The 21,021-nt window shown below is 35.4% G+C and overlaps 1 protein-coding gene across 4 annotated transcripts in view; it reads left to right on the forward strand.

Annotated features, from left to right (window-relative positions):
- LOC130681192 (bromodomain adjacent to zinc finger domain protein 2B-like) overlaps positions 1 to 21,021 on the forward strand; it is a 112,013-nt gene that overhangs the window by 36,406 nt on the left and 54,586 nt on the right. For all 4 annotated transcript variants that reach the window (XM_057493673.1, XM_057493672.1, XM_057493670.1 and 1 more), the window contains 7 exons: positions 214 to 424; positions 5,068 to 5,160; positions 5,276 to 5,337; positions 8,517 to 8,582; positions 10,229 to 10,294; positions 16,990 to 17,055; positions 18,682 to 18,747. In XM_057493673.1, coding sequence (XP_057349656.1) covers positions 214 to 424; positions 5,068 to 5,160; positions 5,276 to 5,337; positions 8,517 to 8,582; positions 10,229 to 10,294; positions 16,990 to 17,055; positions 18,682 to 18,747 — 630 coding nt within the window. The remainder of the gene's footprint in view (positions 1 to 213; positions 425 to 5,067; positions 5,161 to 5,275; positions 5,338 to 8,516; positions 8,583 to 10,228; positions 10,295 to 16,989; positions 17,056 to 18,681; positions 18,748 to 21,021) is intronic.

Here is a 21,021-nt window from a genome sequence, read left to right on the forward strand (position 1 = left end):
AAAGTTGAAATCATTAAAGTAAGAATACCAAATATATACCAAAAGCCATGAACAATTATAAATGTAACTTGAATTAGAAACTAAAATTTCTAAAGGTTACAACAGCTTTATAAAAATTAATATGTGCAGGTTTACCTAGAATTTTCCAACATATTGATCACTTGTGTTTATTTTGTTCATAATATTTTATTTCTATAAAATGTTAATTAAAAGGGAATGCAGTGGTGTCCTTTGAAAGAAGAGGATGCCATTCCCCATGTGAGGGCAATGGAAGCTCATGGAGGAAGACCACCAGATCCAGAGAGAGAGCGACCAGGAGAGGATACCAGCGTGAGACAGCGAAGCGGTCGGCCTCCTGATGTTGGCGGTGCTGAATGTGTAGATAACACAGATGCCAAATTGCTAAGACAACTGCAAGCTCAAGGTAGGAACATGCATCAGTCACTGTAAGAACTGTACTAAAATGTGTTAATTATTTCTACATGTATTTGACATAGGAATGATTGATAACTACTCTCAGTTTCTAAAAGGTAGGTAATTGTGTTCAAATAAAATGAGAAGGAGTCCCACTGGTAACTGGAGTTCTTTGATTTAATAAGCGCCTTTCAAGAGTCATACTCATAAACACATCATACCCTGTGTGTTTAGAATTACAAAGGTAGGTGATGAACTTTTCAGGCTGGAAACTCATTTGAACAGCTCCCAATTCCTTGTGGTGGTACAAGGGAGTAACTCCAAAATATGTGGATCTGTGGAGTAAATTTTCAGTCAGAGAACTCCAATTAGCGGTAAGTTTTAGTTTGGGTTCTTCTGTAGCCTGGATATATAACATTTATTTTCAAAATGCCCAACTAATAAACTTACATCAAAAAGTATCTTAAGATCACTAGAAAGTATCATTTATCAAGTACAACGTGCTCAAAGTAACCTCAAATGTGTTCATGATTCAAAATTATCTTGAATTATCAACATGAAGTTCCCATGCTATGTCTCACACAGAGAATGCTGACTACAATAAAATAGTTCTGCTATGAAGTTTGAATTAAGTAGTTACAAGTGTGAAGCCTCTTGAGGCTGTCTCGATATATATCAATGTGTTCATGTCTTATGTTCATAAGCATATATGTAAATGTATATCAATACGTGCTTGTATCATAAACATAATATCCATAAGGGTTTAATAATAAAAACTGACTTAAAAGACTGACAGGATTTTACTACTTCTCATAGTTTTTTTTTTTGGGAGGGAAAGGTTGACTGACTTCTATTTATTGTATACACCATTATAATACTGACTTCTCTGTAGCTCTGTTGTTTTTATTATAAAACAAGTATGCATGATAAAAGCTCATAGAGCATAATGCTTTAAAGTAAGACATTGACTCTCACTGACTTTAAAATAGAAGACACTCACAAGTTGGATCATAATTAACAGACTTTTGGTAGTCTATCCAGAAGTGTGTACATACACTCACAGACACACATTCAAACACATACTTATGTGTACACATGCAAATGTGATGTTCATATATGTATATGTTCTTTTTGATTTCTAAAATAAATGAACTTACTGGTGTATATACCATTCAGCTTTGTTTTTTTCCACTTAGTTTTTCTTGGGCATCTTTCTATACAGCACTTAAAAATCAACCTTACACTTCCAGTGGCTGAATAGTAGGTGAGGCAAAGTATGGCTGTACCATACTTCACTTACTCAGTCTCCTTTGATGAGTGTTTCAGCTATTTCCTCATCTTTGCTATCGCAAACAATGCTGCAATAAAAACATTACACATATCTTCATTCTTTGACGGGTATGGCTATCCACAGTATAAAATTTTAGAGATAGAATCTCTACTCCAAGGGTATGTGCATTGTCAATTTTGGTAGAAAGCAGGCAAATAGTGTCTCCAAAGAGGTTGTTCCAATTCATACTTCCACCAGTGGCATATAAGTTAACTGCCTGGCCTGTAACTTAATGTCCTGTAAGTTTTTCTCTCCTTTAGAATGTTAATTTAGTACTTTTTGTGTTATTTCATTGGGTTACTATTAAGACTTTAATCTCTCCTAAATAGTTACTAGAGAAGGTTTAAAAAATGTTAATATATGAAGATATATACATACATGATGAATTTTTAAAATTAGTATTGTCAATAAACCACTGACTTTTCTGAAGAATGTATAATAGTGGGAAGTGTGCATTTTTTACATGAAAATAGGAAAGCTTGAAATTAACTGATAACCAAAGCAAGGGATTTTCACGCCTGTTTTGCATGTCTATCACAAGTACCATTCATACTTAGTATTCAAAATGGCAACTTCATATTTGCAAAATTAACTAGATTTTATTTTAACAAAATAGAAGGTGATTACTCAACTTTTGCCCAGTGTTTTCACCCCTTTTAGATTTCAAATTGGTTTGTATTCTATGACGTAGCTCTCCCTTATATTATATTGCATTTCGTAAATTGTTACCTTTGACCTATGTACATATTTTTTCTCAACATATATATATAAATATTAAATAGTTAATGTAAGTAAATGTTATTAATATTTACAAGTATATTTGGTATAATATGCATGTTCTTTGGAAGGAAAGAAAGTAGAAATGAGTCACCTTATCACCCCTTTTATTGCTAAAAGACTTCTACATTAACACTTTGGGGTGTTGTCAGAGGAGATTCTAGGAGTTTCTGTCATATTTTATTATCCTAGTTGGACTCATCTAGGCTTGTAAAACGTCTTAATTTGAAGGAAGGTCTAGAACAATAAAATAAATGTGGATTTTGAATGTGAAATGAGAGCTCTCTATCTTGTCAGAGAATATAGATAAGAATCTGACAGTTTGAATATAAAAAAGTCTTTCAAACTATATAAACAAACTAGCTTGTTAATTGACCAATACTATTAATATCTCAAATGCTCTAATATATCTAATAATATACCAGTCAATTTTATTTATCATAGAATCTGAAATGCCATTGCTGTACAATGATTCATTGTTTTAAGATAGGCCAGTGCAGAAGGAAAGTGCTGCCAATTGTTAGATACATGCTGGTTTAGACATGTTTAAACACTTCATTTCAAAAATAAACTTTTCTTTTTGATATTTAAGAAAGTAATGTCCTAAACCATAAAAGATACTTGTCAAGTTAACATTTCAAAAGTTAGTCATAACAGATAATATTCAACAATCATAAACCAAATAAATGAGACGTTGGTAGTAGCTTATCCCTCAGAGCCTGGGTGAAGTTTCTGTGCCTCTTAACTTCTCGTACCTCCTCCATAGCGTGCCTGATTTTTTAACCTGTTTTTCCCATCTTCTCTAACTGCTTATAATAAAAAATTTTAAGCTATATGAATTTTTAATGACTTACAAAAATTATGTCTTCCTTGCTAAAGTGAAAAGATAGCGAGTTGAACTTTTTAGTGTTTTTCTGTCCCAAGGGTTTAAAAATAAAAGTTAACTGTGCACCTGTGTAGAGTTTGAAATTGCTGATATATTCACACACAAATACACACCATATACATTACAGAGTTTCTCAGCTGTCACAGAACATATGGTTAAGTCCTTTTTAAAATCTCAAGGCATTTAAATTTTCTTAAAGATTTTTAGGACTAGTATCATATATAGACCTGGAGTCAGAAAGATGTGGGTTTATATCTTGGCTCTGCCATTTAACCTCTGTGAGCCTTAGTTATTTCATTTGTAACCAGTGTGTAATGTTGCATATCCTCTAAGGTTGTTATGAAGATTAAACAAGATCATGTAAATTTAATACGGCAGTTCAATAAATGGTGGAAATTAGTGGAGTTCAAGTGATTTGGGTTTTAGTCAAGTATATTCATTACTAGTGAGAATATAATATATAGGTTTCTTAAAACTCTTCATCTGTTACAAAATTTAAAGCAATATCTAATGTTAAGTATTCTAGAGTGATTTTGTAAGTGATATTATGATAGACCACTTTTATAGTTAGAAGTATTCTGACCAAGTTTGCCAGCAGAAGAAAGCATGACATTACAAGCTTTCTGTATCAGTCACCTATTGCCACAGTAATGCTGGGAAACAAGCACCCGCAAAACCTCAGTGGTGAACAATGCCACGTGGTAATTGGTTAGGCTGATAGAGTCCACCGGAGGTAAGGTAGGCAGCTCTACTGATCTTACCTGGCTTTGTTCACGTGTGTGGAGTCAGCTGACTCCCTGTGTTCCAGCCTCTGGCAGCGCAGCCTTAACATGTCCTGATGATAAAGGTCAAGACAGAAGAGTGAAACTACACTTGTACTAGTACAGAGTACACTCTCAAACTTACACTTGCAGTCACAACTGCTAACATCCTGTTGGGCAAAGATCACGTGTCTGAAGTTCGTATCAAGGGACAAGAAAGTAAATTTCACTTCTTGATGAAAGGAACTGCAGTCACATTTGCACGTAACATGGATAAAGGGAGGAATGAAGAATTGGGGCCACTGATTATGTAGATCTCTCCCAGTTTCATACATTGTCCTTAAAAATAATGAGAACTAGATTGTCCTTAAACCTTGTTGATATTCTGTATTATTTTTATTTAGATTTAGTCCCTCTGTGTCATAAATGAAATAATCACTGGATTCAGAAACTTTACCATTTTTATAGCTGAGTGAAATACTATGTTTGGCGGGGGGGCTTTGTATTCTATTTTGAGTTCTTTTGCATTATTGTTATTTGTAAGACAAGCTAAATCATTCTTTTTACATATTAGCAGCTACTTTCCTCCTAAACAGGGATTATGTGAAATGTGGAAAAGAAATGGACTTAAATTAGCTTCTGTGATAATAATTAAGAGAAGCATCATTTTTGTGTGCTTCTGTATATGGAGCTGTATGTGATGAAAAAGTTGGTCAATTTCTAAAGGAAGTAAGCATTGGTACTTTCTGCCACACCATTTTTCTACCAGTATCTAACTTTAAACAATTTTCTTAAAAAGTATGTCCTTTATCATGATGCCATTCACATAGTTAATTGTTTTTTGGTTTACAGTTAGGTAAAGTTGTTAAAAGTATTCCTTGAAATTTTGTGTTTTTCAGAAAAAGCCCGACAAGCTGCACAAATAAAGCTTTTGAGCAAACTCCAAAAGCAGGAACAGGCTCGCATTGCCAAGGAAGCTAAAAAACAACAAGGTGAGTGAGTTAAACGAAAACATAAACTTGAAGAGTGAGTACTGGGGAGTTCACAGGAGGCTTCTCTTCTTTGTTCCTTTTCTGATGATACCTGTGTTTTGGCTTTTCATCATAGCAATAATGGCTGCTGAGGAGAAGCGACAGCAAAAAGAGCAGATAAACATTATGAAACAACAGGTATGTTCATGCACTGAACTGGTTTTATAACAGGTGGTACTTTGGGAGTCGATATACTTATTGTATATGTACATTATTCTTATTTGAATTTATGAAATAACTTTCATACTTGTTATATATCTTATTTAGAGAGTTATCATCTTCCTTTATTTAAAATTCACCTAAATTTTAAACCAAGTCTCTAAAGAAATGATACCAAACAATACAATTATGTAAGTACTTTTAGTATCCTGATAGACTGAATGTAAATTAACATCTTGAACAACTTTGAAGATTTGGTCCCATTGCTTCTGAATGTTTAAAAATTATCCCCCAAAATGAGAAAGCATTATTTTTGCATATCCAGTGTTTTACCCAGTGCTCTCCTCTGTGTAGTTTTTAAAATTAAATATAGATAGATGAAATAACTTTTTAACTCTTACAGATAAAGCCTACATGGGAATATACTCAACTTCCTCTAAGATGAGAATGTGTAAACTACTCTATCTCCACATACTCATCTATTAAAGCAAAAAGGAAATGGGGGGAAGTACTATTCTTTTAAAAATTTTAAACTGCAAGTAGTTATTTCTGAGTCAGTTGTTTTATAGAGAAGCTGCTAAATAATGGCTTGGCTTGTTCTTGATGTGGTTATCTCTAATAATGTAATGAATACATTTACTTAAATACTTTCTGTATTGACTAAAGTAGTATGATTAGAGTTGATGTAAAATTGAGAGAGAATTTAGAATTTGTAGTCACGCATGCAGGTCATTTGTAGAGTTAAATATCGGCTCTCCTATTTAATAATTCATGACCTTAGATGAATTAGTTAACCTCTCAGCCTTGATTTCCTCCACTGTAAAAGAAAAACAATTGTATTATGTGAACATTGAATGAATGTAAAGTGCCTACCACCGTGACTGGAAAAAAAGCAAATGCTTGCTTTCTAAAAGATAGATATAAAACATCAAAATGTTTGGTATACTCTTACTGTAATTTAATGTAAACTTGAATTCTGTTAATTGTAACTGCTAAAGACACTGTAAGGTTGACTTTAAAATATATAGTGTGATGAATATATTTATTAAAATACTGTAAATATTTACTGCCTACTACAGTATATGTGAAAATAAGTTCATTTGAAGCTGAAATACTGTTGTTTCTGTTACAGTTTTTAATAGTTTATCCTATTTCCAAATGGCTTGAGACCAGTTGTATTCCATTAGCATTTTAAATTAGGCTTTGTGTGACCTAAGCCTACATAGTGTGCTACTCATCAAAAAAAAAATTGATTTTCCAAGTTTCCAGGAGCAGTAATACAAGTGAACTGATATTAGATATTGATCAAGATGCTTATCTGAGACTAGTCTTAGATTACCATCTGACTTATTCCTAATTGCCAGCAAAGTAAATTAAAGTCATGCAGAGTCTATTTTAAAGGTTGCAGTAGATCTAGAATAAAATAATTAAAATAATAGCATGTGCTTCTCATCCTCAAGATTTTTTTTTCCACCTAGTAGGCCAAAAATACCACCCGACAGTCCTCAAGGCAGTTTTCCGGAAGTGTAAAGAGGCCTTGTTATGAAGCAGGAGCAGAGGCAGTGGGAACTGACCAGGGCTCTCCACTAACTGCTTGACTATAGGCAAAATATTTATTTTCTAGGACCTTCAATATTCTCTTAGGTGAAAAGAAGATAATTTCAACTCCTGTATTGTTATTTTTTTAAATGATCAATAAGCTACTTTATATAAAATGCCCAGTTCATTGCATGGATACTCAGTATTATTAGGTGAACACATATTGTAATAATTTATAAATAATGTTTATTTTTGATATTCCTAATGAAAGTACTACCAATGTACATCTATATAAATCACTCAGACTAAAACAAAGCTCTATACTGGGTGAGTTAAGTCCAAGGTTCTATACCTATTTCTGTGCTTAAGAGATTAATGAATGACTTTTGTTGACTTGATTAAAGATTAAATTCAGAGTATCCTTAGGTCTCAAGTTCTGTTCTAAATAAATATTTCAAATGTGGATCAAGTGCAACCTTCTGTAAGACTTGGAAATAAAACAAAAGATACACTTGTATGTTTATTTTTGGTAAGCTATAATCAAAACCTAGGATCACAATCAGCAAAATCATAGAATGTGATCAGTCTTCTAAAATCACAACAGAAATTCCAGAAATTTCATTAACCTGCGCTGGATCCCTGCAGGGAATCAATAACATCAATGCAAAAAAAGAAATAAAAATGTATTAAAGTATAGTTTCAAAAGGTACAACTGGCATCTGGAAATAGGGGTGGGTATGGTAATATAAAGTAGTATAAAATATGTCAGCTCTGAAAATCCTAGGAAAGCTGCAATTTACAAGTAGGGCAATTTAGGTGTATTTTTTAAAAACTATCCTCATCAGTGCCAATATGGGACTTTCAAAGGGATTTATGAATGTAAAATTGTTAACGATGTGCTTATAGCATATGCAGTGATTTTTAAAAATGAAAATGTAACGTTATCAAAATGTAGATTGCTGAATTCAAACAATAACTACTACATTACATTTAGATAATGTGAGCACCACTTATAAGTTATTAGAAATTATTTCTGTATTTTCCTTACTGTAGTTATTGAAAGTAATGTCATTTATCATGTTACGGCAATTGTTAACACTTCGTACAGTCATGATGTACTGTGCACTTTTTTAAGCGTTTTTGATTTAATTGTGACAGTGAGAAAAAGAGCAAGTGCCTCCCCTATTTTATGCAAGAGTAGTTCTATTTGTTCAGGTTCATGCAATGAGTGACAGTAACTCAGGACTAGCGTTAGGTGTCCTGATTTCCTGATGGACTGTTTTATCCTACTTGGCTGTCCAATATTTATTTCCGAATGAGTATTACTTGTACTTGCTAATATTTATAAAGACTTGAGTATAACCAGCTTGGTTTATGTTGTTTCTATATACTTATTTAGCATTTGTATTTTAAAATTGTTTTGAGATACTTTATAAAGTGATACCAATTTAAGACAGGTGGCATATATATAATGTTAAGGTAAATAATTAAAATTTATATCCAGCATGGGCAACCTTTGTTAAATCTGTACTTTTTTCTTTAATTATTTGATTCCACTTAAATACCTTCCACCTAGATATTTAGTTTATTATCTTAAATTGTCATAATTTTTCCTACAGGAAAGAATTAAGAGAATACAACAAATCAGAATGGAAAAAGAACTTCGAGCCCAACAAATTCTAGAGGTAGAATTCTTAAATTTGATATGATTAAAGTAATATAGTCATGTATTTTAAAGTCTGAAAAATGAAAATTTTATCAGTATGTTCTCTCACTCATACACATTAACATGTCCATCACAAATTATCTGTAAACATAATGCGTAGAATAAGGACCTCTCTGAACCTTACTAGGCAAGTTTATCTAATCCTAATAGTAAAAATCCAGGAAATAAGTAAAGGGAAACAAAGGGGAAAACCTCTCAATAGCCAATATAGTCATAAAGATCATACGTTAAAACTCATGTTCTTTACTTTTCAAAACATCATTAAGTCTTATAGTCAGATACCTGCTTTTAATTTAGAAATGAAACATGGCAAAAGTAGAAGTAAATGTTCAATGTGGAAACAGTTTAACCAGGTTTGTTTTCTGAGTTCTGACAGAACTGGGCTGAAAGAATAGGGCTCAAGGACATGCTGGCAACAGCAAAAGGAATAGCTAAAAGACAGCAAGGGAAAATAGGATAAAGAGAAACTCCAAAGCCTAGCAACAGTCTGTAATCTTGTAGTTAAAAAGGAAGCAATTTTCAACACCTTAATGGCCCAAAGGCATTTCTGTTATCAAACTGTGTAGTATAGTAACTGATGTCAAGAATAACTGCTCAAGTCTTCAAGAAAAAGCCAAATTATATTAAGTGTGCTGTGTCTATCTGAGCTGTACGTGTATATGTCTCAAAATTATCCAAAGTACTTTTGTCCAAAATAAGCTTTTTAATGTTGAAAATTATTATAACCCAAACCCTTAGCTGTTCAGGAAACTGTTGCCATAAAAATTGGCTCATTCCCTGAGCAATGCGGTTAGCTGAGGTTTTCACAGTTACAGGTTTTTTCCTTCTAAAAACATATACACATATTCCCTTACCCATTTCAAATTAATTTTAAAACCCTCCAAATTGAAAATATTAAAGTACTTTGGCAATTACTACTAGATAATTATGAAGCTACTAGTTAATGACTTGAAGATTATAAAGCTCAAATTTGATAGCATGAGCTTGATATTCACAATGTGCTTCATGAAAGTTATGTTTCCATTATATTAGGGAAAAAAAACCTTGAATTTAACCACAGTAGGTTAAATCGGGTTTAATGTTTCATTTATGTTATTTAAGTAATGGATTTATCTCAAATTTAAGTACTACAAAAGAAACTTCAAATAAAGTAGACACATGCATTTTAAAATGTTACTTATTTGTCCTTTAACCTTTATTGTTAAAATCTATCCCGTTTTTCTAAACTTTCTACACTGATCATGTTTTTCTTTAAAAAATCAGAGAACAAGCAACAAATGACATAACATCACTTTTCTGTGATTAAGTTTTAAGGTAAAATAACACTCAAATTATTTCAGAATTTTTACAGAGTTTGAAGAAGAAAGCCTGACATACTGTTACGATTTCAGAATTTTTTTGTATATCTTAAGTGTAATCTATACATTAGAAATGAAATTAGTATGTTAAACGTAACAATCTGAGGGGAAATCTCTAATTGTCTACATACATGTTACATACTGTTCTGTACCTTGCGAGGCATGGAGCTCCATTTTCAAGTCTGAGGTTATATTCAGGTTGTGGTGGTGCTGTTACATGACTTTGAGACCTATTTTATATGCACAGGCTAAAAGGATAAAGAAGGAAGAAGCTGCAAAAGCCAAATTTTTGGAGGCTGAGAAACGAAAACAGGTAAATTTAGAGGACAGTCAGAGTTTTTAGTTTTTTAAATTTATTTTGTTATCCTTAATCCACAATGACATGAAGAACATTATGTTTACTAGGCTTCCCCCTTCCACAAAGTCCCCCCCACAAGTCCCATTACAGTCACTGTCCAACAGCGTAGTTAGATGTTGTAGAATCACTACTTGTCTTCTCTGCGTAGCACAGCCCTCCCCATGCCCCCACCCCACTTTATACATGGTAAAGGTAAGGCCCCCTTTCTGTTTGCCTGCCCTTATCCCTCCCTTCCCAACCATCCTCCCCAGTTCCTTTCCCTTTGGTAGCTGTGAGTCCATTCTTGGGTTCTGTGATTGTGCTGCTGTTTTGTTCTTTCGGTTTTTGTTTGTTCTTATACTCCACATATGAGTGAAATCATTTGTTACTTGTCTTTCTCCACCTGGCTTATTTCACTGAGCATAATATCCTCTAGCTCCATCCATGTTGTTGCAAATGGTAGGATTTGTTTTGTTCTTATGGCTGAATAATACTCCACTGTGTATATGTACCACCTCGTCTTTATCTATCCATCTATTGATGGACACTTAGTTTGCTTTCATTTCTTGGCTATTGTAAATAGTGCTGCGATAAACATAGGGGTGCATCTGTCTTTTTCAAACTGGGCTGCTTCATTGTTAGGGTAAATTCCCAGAAGTGAAATTCCTGGGTCAAATGGTATGTCTATTTTGAGCTTTATGAAGAACATCCATACTGCATTCCACAATGGTTGAAGTAATTTACATTCCCACCAGCAGTGTAGGAGGCTTCCCCTCTCTCTACAACCTCGCTAACATTTGTTGTTTGTCTTTTGGATGGTGGCGATCCTTACTGTGTGAGGTGATATCTCGTTGTGCTTTTAATTTGCATTTCTCTGATGACAAGCCACGTGGAGCATCTTTTCATATGTCTGTTGGCCATCTGAATTTCTTCTTTGGAGAACTGTCTGTTCAGCTCCTCTGCTCATATTTTATTTGGATAATTCACTTTTTATTTGTTGATGTGCGTGAGCTCTTTATATATTTTGGATGTCAACCCTTTATCGGATCTGTCATTTATGAATATATTCTCCCATACTGTAGGGTACCTTTCTGTTCTAATGATGGCGTCCTTTGATGTACAGAGGCTTTTCAGCTTGATATAGTCCCACTTGTTCATTTTTGCTTTTGTTTCCCTTACCCGGGGAGATGCGTTCAAAGAAGTTGCTCATGTTTATGTCCAAGAAAGTTTTTCCCATGTTTTCTTTAAAGAGTTTTATGGTTTCATGACTTACAATCAGATCTTTGACCCATTCTGAGTTTACTTTTTTGTATGGGGGTAGGCAATAATCTGGTTTCTTTCCCTTGCATATATTTGTCCAGTTTTTGAATACTGTGGCTTTGTAGTAGAGCTTGAAGTTGTGGAGCGAGACCTCCCCCACTTTTAATTCTTCCTTCTCATGATTGCTTTGGCTATTCGGGGTCTTTGCTCTTTCTGTAGGAATTTTTGAACTATTTGTTCCAGTTCGTTGAGGAAAGTTGTCAGTAATTTGATAGGGATTGCATCAAATCTGCATATTGGTGTGGGCAGGATGGCCATTTTGACGATATTAATTCTTCCTAGCCAAGAGCATGGGATGAGTTTCCATTTGCTAGTGTCCTCTTTAATCTCTCCTAAGAGTGTCTTATAGTTTCAGGGTATAGGTCTTTCACTTCCTTGGTTAGGTTTATTCCTAGGTGTTTTATTCTTTTTGAAGCAGTTGTGAATGGAATTGTTTTCCTGATTTGTCTTTCTATTAGTTCATTGTTAGTGTATAGGAAAGGCACAGATTTCTGTGTGTAAATTTTGTATCCTGCAACTTTGCTGTATTCTGATATAAGATCTAGTAGTTTTGGAGTGGAGTTTTTAGGGTTTTTTTTATATACAATATCATGTCATCTGCAAATAGTGACAGTTTGACTTCTTTAAGGATTTGGATTCCTTGTATTTCTTTGTTTTGTCTAATTACCGTGGCTAGGACCTCCAGTACTATGTTGAATAACAGTGGGGAGAGTGGGCATCCCTGTCTTGTTCCCGATCTCAGAGGAAAAGCTTTCAGCTTCTCGCTATTCTGTATAATGTTGGTTGTGGGCTTATCATATATGGCCCTTATTATGTTGAGGTACTTGCCCTCTATACTCATTTTACTGAGAGTTTTTATCATGAATGGATGTTGAATTTTGTCGAATGCTTTTTCGGCATCTATGGAGATGGTCATGTGGTTTTTGTCCTTTTTGTTTATGTGGTGGATGATGTTGGTGGATTTTCGAATGTTATACCATCCTTGCATCTCTGGGATGAATCCCAATTGGTCATGGTGTATGATCCTTTTGCTGTATTGTTGAATTTCGTTTGCTAATATTTTGTTGAGTACTTTTGCATCTACGTTCATCAGGGATATTGGTCTGTAGTTTTCTTTTTTGGTGGGATCTTTGCCTGGTTTTGGTATTTAGGGTGATTTTGGCTTCATAGAATGAGTTTGGGAGTATTCCCTCCTCTTCTATCTTTTGGAAAACTTTAAGGAGAATGGGTATTATGTCTTCTCTGTATGTCTGATAAAATTCGGAAGTAAATCCATCAGGCCCGGGGGTTTTGTTCCTGGCTCGTTTTCTGATTACCGCTTCAATTTCTTTGCTGGCAATTGGTTTGTTTAGATTTTGTGTTTCTTCCTTGCTTAGTCTTGGAAGGTTGTATTTTTCTAAGAAGTTCTCCATTTCTTCTAGGTTTTCCAGCTTGTTAGCATATAGGTTTTCATAGCATTCTCTAATAATTCTTTGTATTTCTATGGGGTATGTCTTGATTTTTACTTTGTCGTTTCTGATTCTGTTGATGTGTGTTGATTTTCTTTTTCTCTTAATAAGTCTGGCTAGAGGCTTATCTATTTTGTTTATTTTCTCAAAGAACCACCTCTTGGTTTCATCGATTTTTTTTTTCTATTTTATTCTTCTCAATTTTATTAATTTCTTCTCTGATCTTTATTATGTCCCTCCTTCTGCTGACTTTAGGCCTCATTTGTTCTCCCTCTCCAATTTAAATAATTGTGACATTAGACTATTCATTTTGGATTGTTCTTCCTTCTTTAAATATGCCTGGATTGCTATATACTTTCCTCTTAAGAGTGCTTTTGCTGCGTTGCACAGATGTTGGGGATTTGTGTTGTTGTTGTCATTGTTTCCATATATTGCTTGATCTCTATTTTAATTTGGTCGTTGATCCATTGTTTATTTAGGAGCATGTTGTTAAGCCTCCATGTGCCTGTGGGCCTTTTTGCTTTCTTTGTATGATTTATTTCTAGTTTTATTCCTTTGTGGTCTCAAATGTTGTTTGGTAGAATTTCAGTCTTTTTGAATTTACTGAGGCTCCTCTTGTGGCCTAGTCTGTGGTCTGTTCTTTAGAATATTCCCTGTGAACTTGAGAAGAATGTGTATCCTGTTGCTTTTGGATGTAGAGTTCTCTAGATGTCTATTAGGTCCATCTGTTCTAGTGTGTTGGTCAGTGCCTCTGTGTCCTTATTTTCTGTGTGGTGGGTCTATCCTTTGGAGTGAGTGGTGTGTTGAAGTCCCCCCAAAATGAATGCATTGCATTCCATTTCCTCCTTGTAGTTCCGTTGGTATTTGTTTCAGATATGCTGGTCCTCCTGTGTTGGGTGCATATATATTTATAATGGTTATATCCCCTTGCTGCAGTGACCCCTTTATCATTATGTAATGTCCTTCTTTATCTCTTGTGAATTTCTTTGTTTTTAAGTCTATTTTGTCTGCTACTAGTACTGCCACACCTGCATTTTTCTCCCTGTTGTTTGCATGGAGTATCTTTTTCCATCCCTTGACTTTTTGTCTCTGCATGTCTTTGGGTTTGAGGTGGGTCTCTTGTAAGCAGCAAATAGATGGGTCTTGTTTTTTTATCCATTCTTTTACTCTGTGTCATTTGATTGGTGCACTGAGTCTATTTACATGTACGGTGATTATTGAAAGATATGTACTTATTGCCATTGCCGGGTTTCAATTTGTGGTTACCAAAGGTTCAAGGTTAGCTTCTTTAGTATCTTACTGGCTTACTTAACTTGCTTATCGAGCAATTGTAGACACTGTGTGGTGATTCTTTCTCTCCTTTCTTATTCCTCCTCCATTCTATATATATTGTGTGTTTTATTCTGTGCTCTTTTGTGTTTCCTTTAACTGGTTTTGTGTGTAGTTGATTTTATTTTTTACCTTTAGTTAGTATTTGGTTGTTCTGGTTTCTTTGGTGTGATTTTATTTTCTCTGGTGACATGTTTAGCCTTGGTAGTGCTCCCATGTAGAGCTGTCCCTCTATAATACCCTGTAAAGGTTGTTTGTGGGAGGTAAACTCCCTCATCTTTTGCTTGTCTGGGAATTGTTTAATCCTTCCTTCAAATTTAAATGATAATCGTGCTGGATAGAGTATTCTTGGTTCAAGGCCCTTCTGTTTCATTGCATTAAATATTCATGCCATTCTCTTCTGGCCTGTAAGGTTTCTGCTCAGAAGTCTGATGATAGCCTGATGGGTTTTCCTTTATAGGTGACCTTTTTCCTCTCTCTAGCTGCCTTTAAAACTCTGTCCTTCTCCTTGATCTTTGCCATTTTCATTATTATGTGTCTTGGTGTTGTCCTCTTTGGGTCCCTTACGTTGGGAGTTGTGAGTGCTTCCATGGTCTGAGCACCTATTTCCTCCCCCAATTTTGGGAAGTTTTCAGCAATTATTTCTTCAAGGACACTTTCTATCCCTTTTTCTCTCTCTTCTTCTTCTGGTACCCCTATAATGCGAATATTTTTCCATTTGGATTGGCCACAGAGTTCTCTTAATATTCTTTCATTCCTGGACTTCCTTTTGTTTCTCTCTGTGTCAGCTTCTCTGCATTTCTGTCTCTGATTTCTATTCCATTAACGGCCTCTTGCCACTCATCCAGTCTGCTCTTAAGTCCTTCCAGAGTTTGTTTTATTTCTGTAATCTCTTTCCGGTCTTCATCCCTTAGCTCTTGCATATTTCTCTGAGGATCTGTCAGCATGGTTATGACCTTTATTTTGAATTCTTTTTTAGGGAGATTGGTTAGGTCTATCTCCCCAGGTTCCTTCTCAGGGGAGGATGTCTGGGTTAGTCTGGTCTGTATCAAATTCTTCTGTCTTTTCTTGGCGACAGAAGTAGTTGTGGGGAGCTTACGTTTATGTTGGCTGGGAGAATGTCCCTTCTTGCTGGTTTGCGGACTTCCTCTCCTGGGAGAACGGCGACCCCTAGCGACTTGTGCTGGGAAACTCCGCGCAGACGGTGTTTCTTATTCTTGCCTGGCAGTTGTGCAGGAAGCTCTGCTCTGCTTCCGTGGGAGTGGCTGGCCTCAGGCAACTGTTCTCCTATGGCGGTGCCATGTCGGAGGGGAAATGGGAGGGAGGCTGTTTATCACCGTGAGGGGCCTCCGAGCTGTAGTGCCACCCAGGGGTTATGGTGCCCTGAGTTCCCCAGGATTCCCAGTTATTGGGCTGCTTGCTCCTGTGTAGTTCCATCCAGCTGTGAGGCTCCTGTCCCTTTAAGACTTTCAAAAAGCACTCGCTTTTCTTTGTCCCAGGGGCGCCGGCTGTGGGGACAGCTCGCAGGTTTTACTGTCCCTTTTCCCTAGCATCCAGCACCCCACATGCTGTGTGTCTGCACTCCTGGGGCGGAAGGCTTGGGCTGGGTATTTAGCAGTCCTGGGCTCCCTACCCCTCCCGCTCCGACTCCTCTGCTTCCGCCTTGAGCTGGGGTGAGGGGTGCTCGTGTTCCCCCAGACCGCAGCTTGTATCTTACCCCCTTCGCGAGGCACTGGGTTCTCGTAGGTGTGGATGTAGCCTGGCTGTTACTCAGATTAAAACAAAGCTCTATACTGGGTGAGTTAAGCCCAAGATTCTATACCTATTTCTGTGCTTAAGAGAATAATGAATGACTTTTGTAGACTTGATTAAAGATTAAATTCAGAGTATACTTAGGTCTCAAGTTCTAATCTAAATAAATATTTCAAATGTGAATCAAGTGCAACCTTCTCTACGACTTGGAAATAAAACAAAAGATACACTTGTATTTTTATTTTTGGCAAGCTATAATCAGAACCTAGGATCACAATCAGTAAAATCATAGAATGTGATCAGTCTTCTAAAATCACAACCCAAATTCCAGAAATCTCATTATCCTGCAGTGGATCCCTGCAGGGAATCAATTACATCAATGGAAAAAAGGAAATAAAAATGTATTAAAGTATAGCTTCAAAAGGTACAACTGGCATCTGGAAATAGAGGTGGGTATGGTAATATACAGTCCTGATGGACTGTTTTATCCTACTTGTCTGTCCAGTATGTATTTCCGAATGAGTATTACTTGTACTTGCAAATATTTATAAAGTCTTGAGTATAATCAGCTTGGTTTATGTTGTTTCTATATACTTATTTAGCGTTTGTATTTTTAAATTGTTTTGATACATTTTATAAAGTGATACCAATTTAAGACAGGTGGCATATATATAATGTTAAGGTAAATAATTAAAATTTATATTCAGCATGGGCACCCTTTGGTAAATCTGTACTTATATCTTTAGTTATTTGATTCCCCTTAAATACCTTCCACCTAGATATTTAGTTTATTATCTTAAATTGTCATAATTTTTCCTACAGGAAAGAATTAAGAGAATACAACAAATCAGAATGGAAAAAGAACTTCGAGCCCAACAAATTCTAGAGGTAGAATTCTTAAATTTGATATGATTAAAGTAATATAGTCATGTATTTTAAAGTCTGAAAAATGAAAATTTTATCGGTATGTTCTCTCACTCATACACATTAACATGTCCATCACAAATTATCTGTAAACATAATGCGTAGAATAAGGACCTCTCTGAACCTTACTTAGCAAGTTTATCTAATCCTAATAGTAAAAATCCAGGAAATTAGTAAAGGAAAAAAAGGGAAACCTCTCAATAGCCAATATAGTCATAAAGATGATACGCTAAAACTCGTGCCCTCTACTTTTCAAAATGTCATTAAGTCTTATAGTCAGATACTTGCTTTTAATTTAGAAATGAAACATGGCAAAAGTAGAAGTAAATGTTCAATGTGGAAACAGTTTAACCAGGTTTGTTTTCTGAGTTCTGACAGAACTGGGCTGAAAGAATAGGGCTCAAGGACATGCTGGCAACAGCAAAAGGAATAGCTAAAAGACAGCAAGGGAAAATAGGAAAAACAGAAACTCTGAAGCCTAGCAACAGTCTGTAATCTGGTAGTTAAATAGGAAGCAATTTTCAACACCTTAATGGCCAAAAGGCATTTCTGTTATCAAACTGTGTAGTATAGTAACTGATGTCAAGAATAACTGCCCAAGTCCTCAAGAAAAAGCCAAATTACATTAAGTGTACTGTGTGTAAGCTGTACATACGTGTATATGTCTCAAAATTATCCAAAGTACTTTTGTCCAAAATAAACCTTTTAATTTTGAAAATTATTACAACCCAAACCCTTAGCTGTTCAAGAAAGTGTTGCCATAAAAATTGGCTTATTTCCTGAGCAAGGTGGTTAGCTGAGGTTTTCACAGTTACAGGTCTTTTCCTTCTAAAAATATATACACATATTCCCCTACCCATTTCATTAATTTTAAAACCCTCCAAATTGAAAATGTTAAAGTACATTCGCAATTGCTACTAGTTAATGACTTTAAGATTACAAAGCTCAAATTTGATAGCATGAGCTTGATATTCAGAATGTGCTTCATTAAAGGTTATGTTTCCACTATATTAGGGGAAAAAACCTTGTATTTAAACCACAGTAGGTTAAATCGGGTTTAATGTTTCATTTAAGTTATTTAAGTAATGGATTTATCTCATTTTTGGTATTACAAAAGAAACTTCAAATAAAGTAGACACGTGCATTTTTAAATGTTACTTATTTGTCCTTTAACCTTTATCGTTAAACTCTATCCCGTTTTCTAAATTTGTTACAGTGATCATGTTTTACTTTCAAAAATTAGAGAAAAAGCAAAAAATGCCATGAAATCATTTTTTCTGTGATTAAGTTTTAAGGTAAAATAATACTGAAATTATTTCAGACTTTTTACAGAGTTTGAAGAAGAAAACCTGACATACTCTTACGAATTTAAGAATATTTTTGTATATCTTAATTATATTCTATACATTAGAAATGATATTATTAGTATGTTAAATGTAACAAACTGAGTGGAAATCTGTAATTGTCTACATACATGTTACATACTGTTTTGTACATTGTGAGGCATGGAGCTCCATTTTCAAGTCTGAGGTTATATTCAGGTTGTAGTGGTGCTGTTACATGACTTTGAGACCTATTTTATATGCACAGGCTAAAAGGATAAAGAAGGAAGAAGCTGCAAAAGCCAAATTTTTGGAGGCTGAGAAACGAAAACAGGTACATTTAGAGGACAGTCAGAGTTTTTAGTTTTTTAAATTTATTTTGTTATCCTTAATCCACAATGACATGAAGAACATTATGTTTACTAGGCTTCCCCCTTCAACAAAGTCCCCCCCACAAGTCCCATTACAGTCACTGTCCAACAGCGTAGTTAGATGTTGTAGAATCACTACTTGTCTTCTCTGCGTAGCACAGCCCTCCCCATGCCCCCACCCCACTTTATACATGGTAAAGGTAAGGCCCCCTTTCTGTTTGCCTGCCCTTATCCCTCCCTTCCCAACCATCCTCCCCAGTTCCTTTCCCTTTGGTAGCTGTGAGTCCATTCTTGGGTTCTGTGATTGTGCTGCTGTTTTGTTCTTTCAGTTTTTGTTTGTTCTTATACTCCACATATGAGTGAAATCATTTGTTACTTGTCTTTCTCCACCTGGCTTATTTCACTGAGCATAATATCCTCTAGCTCCATCCATGTTGTTGCAAATGGTAGGATTTGTTTTGTTCTTATGGCTGAATAATACTCCACTGTGTATATGTACCACCTCGTCTTTATCTATCCATCTATTGATGGACACTTAGTTTGCTTTCATTTCTTGGCTATTGTAAATAGTGCTGCGATAAACATAGGGGTGCATCTGTCTTTTTCAAACTGGGCTGCTTCATTCTTAGGGTAAATTCCCAGAAGTGAAATTCCTGGGTCAAATGGTATATCTATTTTGAGCTCTCTGAAGAACATCCATACTGCATTCCACAATTGATGAATTAATTTACATTCCCACCAGCAGTGTAGGAGGGTTCCCCTTTCTCCACAACCTCGCCAACATTTGTTGTTTGTCTTTTGGATGGTGGTGATCCTTACTGGTGTGAGGTGATGTCTCATTGTGCTTTTACTTTGCATTTCTCTGATCACAAGCGATGTGGAGCATCTTTTCATATGTCTGTTGGCAATCTGAATTTCTTCTTTGACGAACTGTCTGTTCCACTCCTCTACTCATTTTTTAATTGGATTATTCGCTTTTTTTTGTTGATGTGCGTGAGCTCTTTATATATTTTAGATGTCAACCTGTTATTGGATCTGTCATGTATGAATATATTCTCCCATACTGTAGGATACCTTCCTATTCTAATGATGGTGTCCTTTGCTGTACAGAAGCTTTTCAGCTTGATATAGTCCCACTTGTTCATTTTTGCTTTTGTTTCCCTTGCCCGGGGAGATACGTTCATGAAGAAGTTGCTCGTGTTTATGTCCAAGAAAGTTTTGCCTATGTTTTCTTTAAAGAATTTTATGGTTTCATGACTTAAAATCAGATCTTTGATCCATTCTGATTTTCCTCTTTTGTATGGGGTTAGACAATAATCTGGTTCCATTCTCTTACATGTAGTTGTCCAGTTTTTGAATACTGTGGCTTTGTAGTAGAGCTTGAAGTTGGGGAGTGAGATCTCCCCCACTTTATTCTACCTTCTGAGGATTGCTTTGGCTATTCGGGGTCTTTGGTGTTTCCATATGAATTTTTAAACTATTTGTTCCAGTTCGTTGAACAATGTTGTTGGTAATTTGATAGGGATTGCATTGAATCTGTATTATTTCTTTGGGCAGGATGGCCATTTTGATGATATTAATTCTTCCTAGCCAAGAGCATGGGATGAGTTTCCATTTGCTAGTGTCCTCTTTAATCTCTCTTAAGAGTGTCTTATAGTTTTCAGGTTTGAAGTCTTTCACTTCCTTGGTTAGCTTTATTCCTAGGTATTTTATTCTTTTTGTTGCAGTTGTGAATGGAATTGTTTTCCTGATTTCTCTTTCTGTTAGTTCATTGTTAGTGTATAGGAAAGGCACAGATTTCTGTGTGTTAATTTTGTATCCTGCAACTTTGCTGTATTGCAATATCAGATCTAGTAGTTTTGGAGTGGGTCTTTAGGTTTTGTTTTGTACAGTATCATGTCATCTGCCAATAGTGACAGTTTAACCTCTTCTTTGCCAGTTTGGATTCCTTGTATTTCTTTGTTTTGTGTAATTGCCGTTACTAGGACCTCCAGTGTTATGTTGAATAGCATTTGGGAGAATGGGCATCCCTGTCTTGTTCCCGATGTCAGGTGAAAAGCTTTCAGCTTCTCACTATTATGTATGATGTTGGCTGTGGGCTTGTCATATATTGCCTTTATTATGTTGAGGTACTTGCCCTCTATATCCATTTTACTGACGGTTTTTCTCATGAATGAATGTTGAATTTTGTCGAATGCTTTTTCAGGATCTATGGAGATGCTCACGTGGTGTTTGTC

The sequence above is a fragment of the Manis pentadactyla genome, chromosome 16 (genome assembly GCF_030020395.1).
Source record: "Manis pentadactyla isolate mManPen7 chromosome 16, mManPen7.hap1, whole genome shotgun sequence".
NCBI lineage: Eukaryota > Metazoa > Chordata > Mammalia > Pholidota > Manidae > Manis > Manis pentadactyla.